Source organism: Camelina sativa, chromosome 11 (genome assembly GCF_000633955.1).
Source record: "Camelina sativa cultivar DH55 chromosome 11, Cs, whole genome shotgun sequence".
NCBI lineage: Eukaryota > Viridiplantae > Streptophyta > Magnoliopsida > Brassicales > Brassicaceae > Camelina > Camelina sativa.
The window spans coordinates 2,778,930-2,781,050 of NC_025695.1; the positions used below are offsets into that span (position 1 = coordinate 2,778,930).

General features: G+C 34.1%; 1 protein-coding gene across 4 annotated transcripts in view; it reads right to left on the minus strand.

The window, feature by feature from the left end:
* LOC104721263 (kynurenine formamidase-like) overlaps window positions 1–896 on the minus strand; it is a 5,678-nt gene extending 4,782 nt beyond the window's left edge. For 3 of the 4 annotated variants that reach the window (XM_010439202.2, XM_010439203.2, XM_010439201.2), the window contains exon 1: window positions 659–896. In XM_010439202.2, the coding sequence (XP_010437504.1) occupies window positions 659–850 (192 nt within the window). In that variant the 5' untranslated portion in view covers window positions 851–896. Of the gene's footprint in view, window positions 1–590 lie in introns of all 4 variants that reach the window. The other variant, XM_010439204.2, reaches the window with a different exon arrangement.

Here is a 2,121-nt window from a genome sequence, read left to right on the forward strand (position 1 = left end):
GTCTGTATTGTCTACCAACCATTGCGCACCATCCTTCATGAATCCGACATAGCTTGTATCAAACTCTTTCTTAAACATAAGACGCCTGTAATGTTATGTTTTTACATCCATAGTTAACAACAAACCCAACACTCATTTCCGACAGATGACAAACAAGCTTATTACATTGATACCTGTCAGTGTTCAGTGTTCTGAAAAGTACACGACTAACTCCTTTTGGAATGTGAAGAGACTTCATCACTTCGCCTACACAATCAATAAGCATAATTAAGATCATAGCCACACAACAAAACAAAAACAAGGTGTCCTGATAGTCTTCTAATCACTGTCTTTAAGCTTAATTAAATTAATCAAAGTTGTAGCAGCGAACAAAGAAGTTTCACTTACCAGTTATGTTCTTATCCTTAGGAACATCAACCAACAAGGCAAGACCATTGAGGACTCGAAGATCAAGCGTGTCAACATCGAAACCAGCATCGTAATACTCGTCGTATACGTGTCCAGGGGAATCAACGTGAGTACCAGTGTGCGTTGGGATCTTCATCTCAGAGTTGTTAGCGAGTGATCCGTTCTTCATACTCGCAGCTAACCACAGAAACCGTCCGATTCCTTCAGATGAGTCCCACGACGGCAGCTCCGGGGTGTAACGGTGACTGATGTCGTAGATTTTGCCTTCTTCTTCGCCGTAGACTTCACGGCGGATAGGTTTGAGCTCATCGGAAGCGAAACCTCCGTCGACAGGAGCAGTGCCGGGAATGGATGGATAGGCATCGGAGGTAGCGGCGGAAACGGGAAGATAAGGGAGAGATAGGAGTGTGATGACGAGGAGGAGTAGTGGAGGAACGGCCATTGTTTTAGGTCACTGTGATGATTTCGATTTCGATCACATCACGAAGAAGATGACGTTTCGATTTGGACCATTTTGGGTTATTTTTGCATATTTAATTTATGGGCCTGAGTTAGACTTATAGGCCCAGATTATAACAGCCCAAATTGGTAAGATCATGAGTGTGTGAATTAATTGGTTTGTTCCGAACATTTTACTATCTTTCTCGACCACATTGTAGTTTGATAAAATAAGATACATTTAGACACATGCAAAAACCATTCAGGGTTTGTCACATTGAAGAAGCATATCATACGATAATAACAATATAATAAATTAATTCTTTCCAAAATCAATATATTAATTTCAATAATCCATAGCATAGAATATAAAAATAATTAAAATCAAGAAAACCAACAGAAAAAAAAAAAAATACTAAAGACATCTCCAACTCCACTTTATTTTTGAGTCAAAACTCTATTATAGAGTAACATTTATTATATATATAAAACAACTATATTTTCACCTTTATTTTAGAAAAAAAATAGAAATATATATCGGAGATAGTCTATAAACAAAAAAAAAAAAAACTCACCATACCCTTTCTTTGTAGAATCAAAATACTATTTTGTTTATGCCATCTCTGAAAGCCATGATTAAAAAAAAAAAAAAGAAGGTAAAAACTATGCCGGTAATTATGTAAAGGTAAAAACAAGGAATTAATGTTTTGAATTTTTACCAAACTCTCGTAGTGAAATAGGTCGCACTCTAGATACATCATCTGTGTATTTCCAACATCTATGAATGCAACAACATGAAAGTCCCATCAACATGATGACGAGAATAGCCACGGCAGCTATTATGCAATCAGTAGTACTAGTACTAAGATTCATTTTTCTTCTTCTTGCTCTTCACAAAAGTTGACTTTTCTTTACCTTTTGTCTTCTTTGTTTACACAAATTGTATTTTATATACACCTTTTAATAATGTTAATAAGGATATTTTATATTTTCTTACAAGTAAAAATATATTCCGTATTCTTTCGTAAATAATTTGACGTCGAAAAAAGAAGCTAAAAGGTTATATTTTATATTTTCTTACAAGTAAAAATATAGTCCGTATATTCTTCCGTAAATAAGTGAACTTTACATGTGACAGTCGAAAAAAAAAAAGAAGCTAAAGGGTTATATTTTACATTTTCAACATTTGACGTCGAAAAAAAAGAAGCTAAATTTTACATTTTCCTCTAGGGTTATATATATATATATATATATATATATATATATATATATATA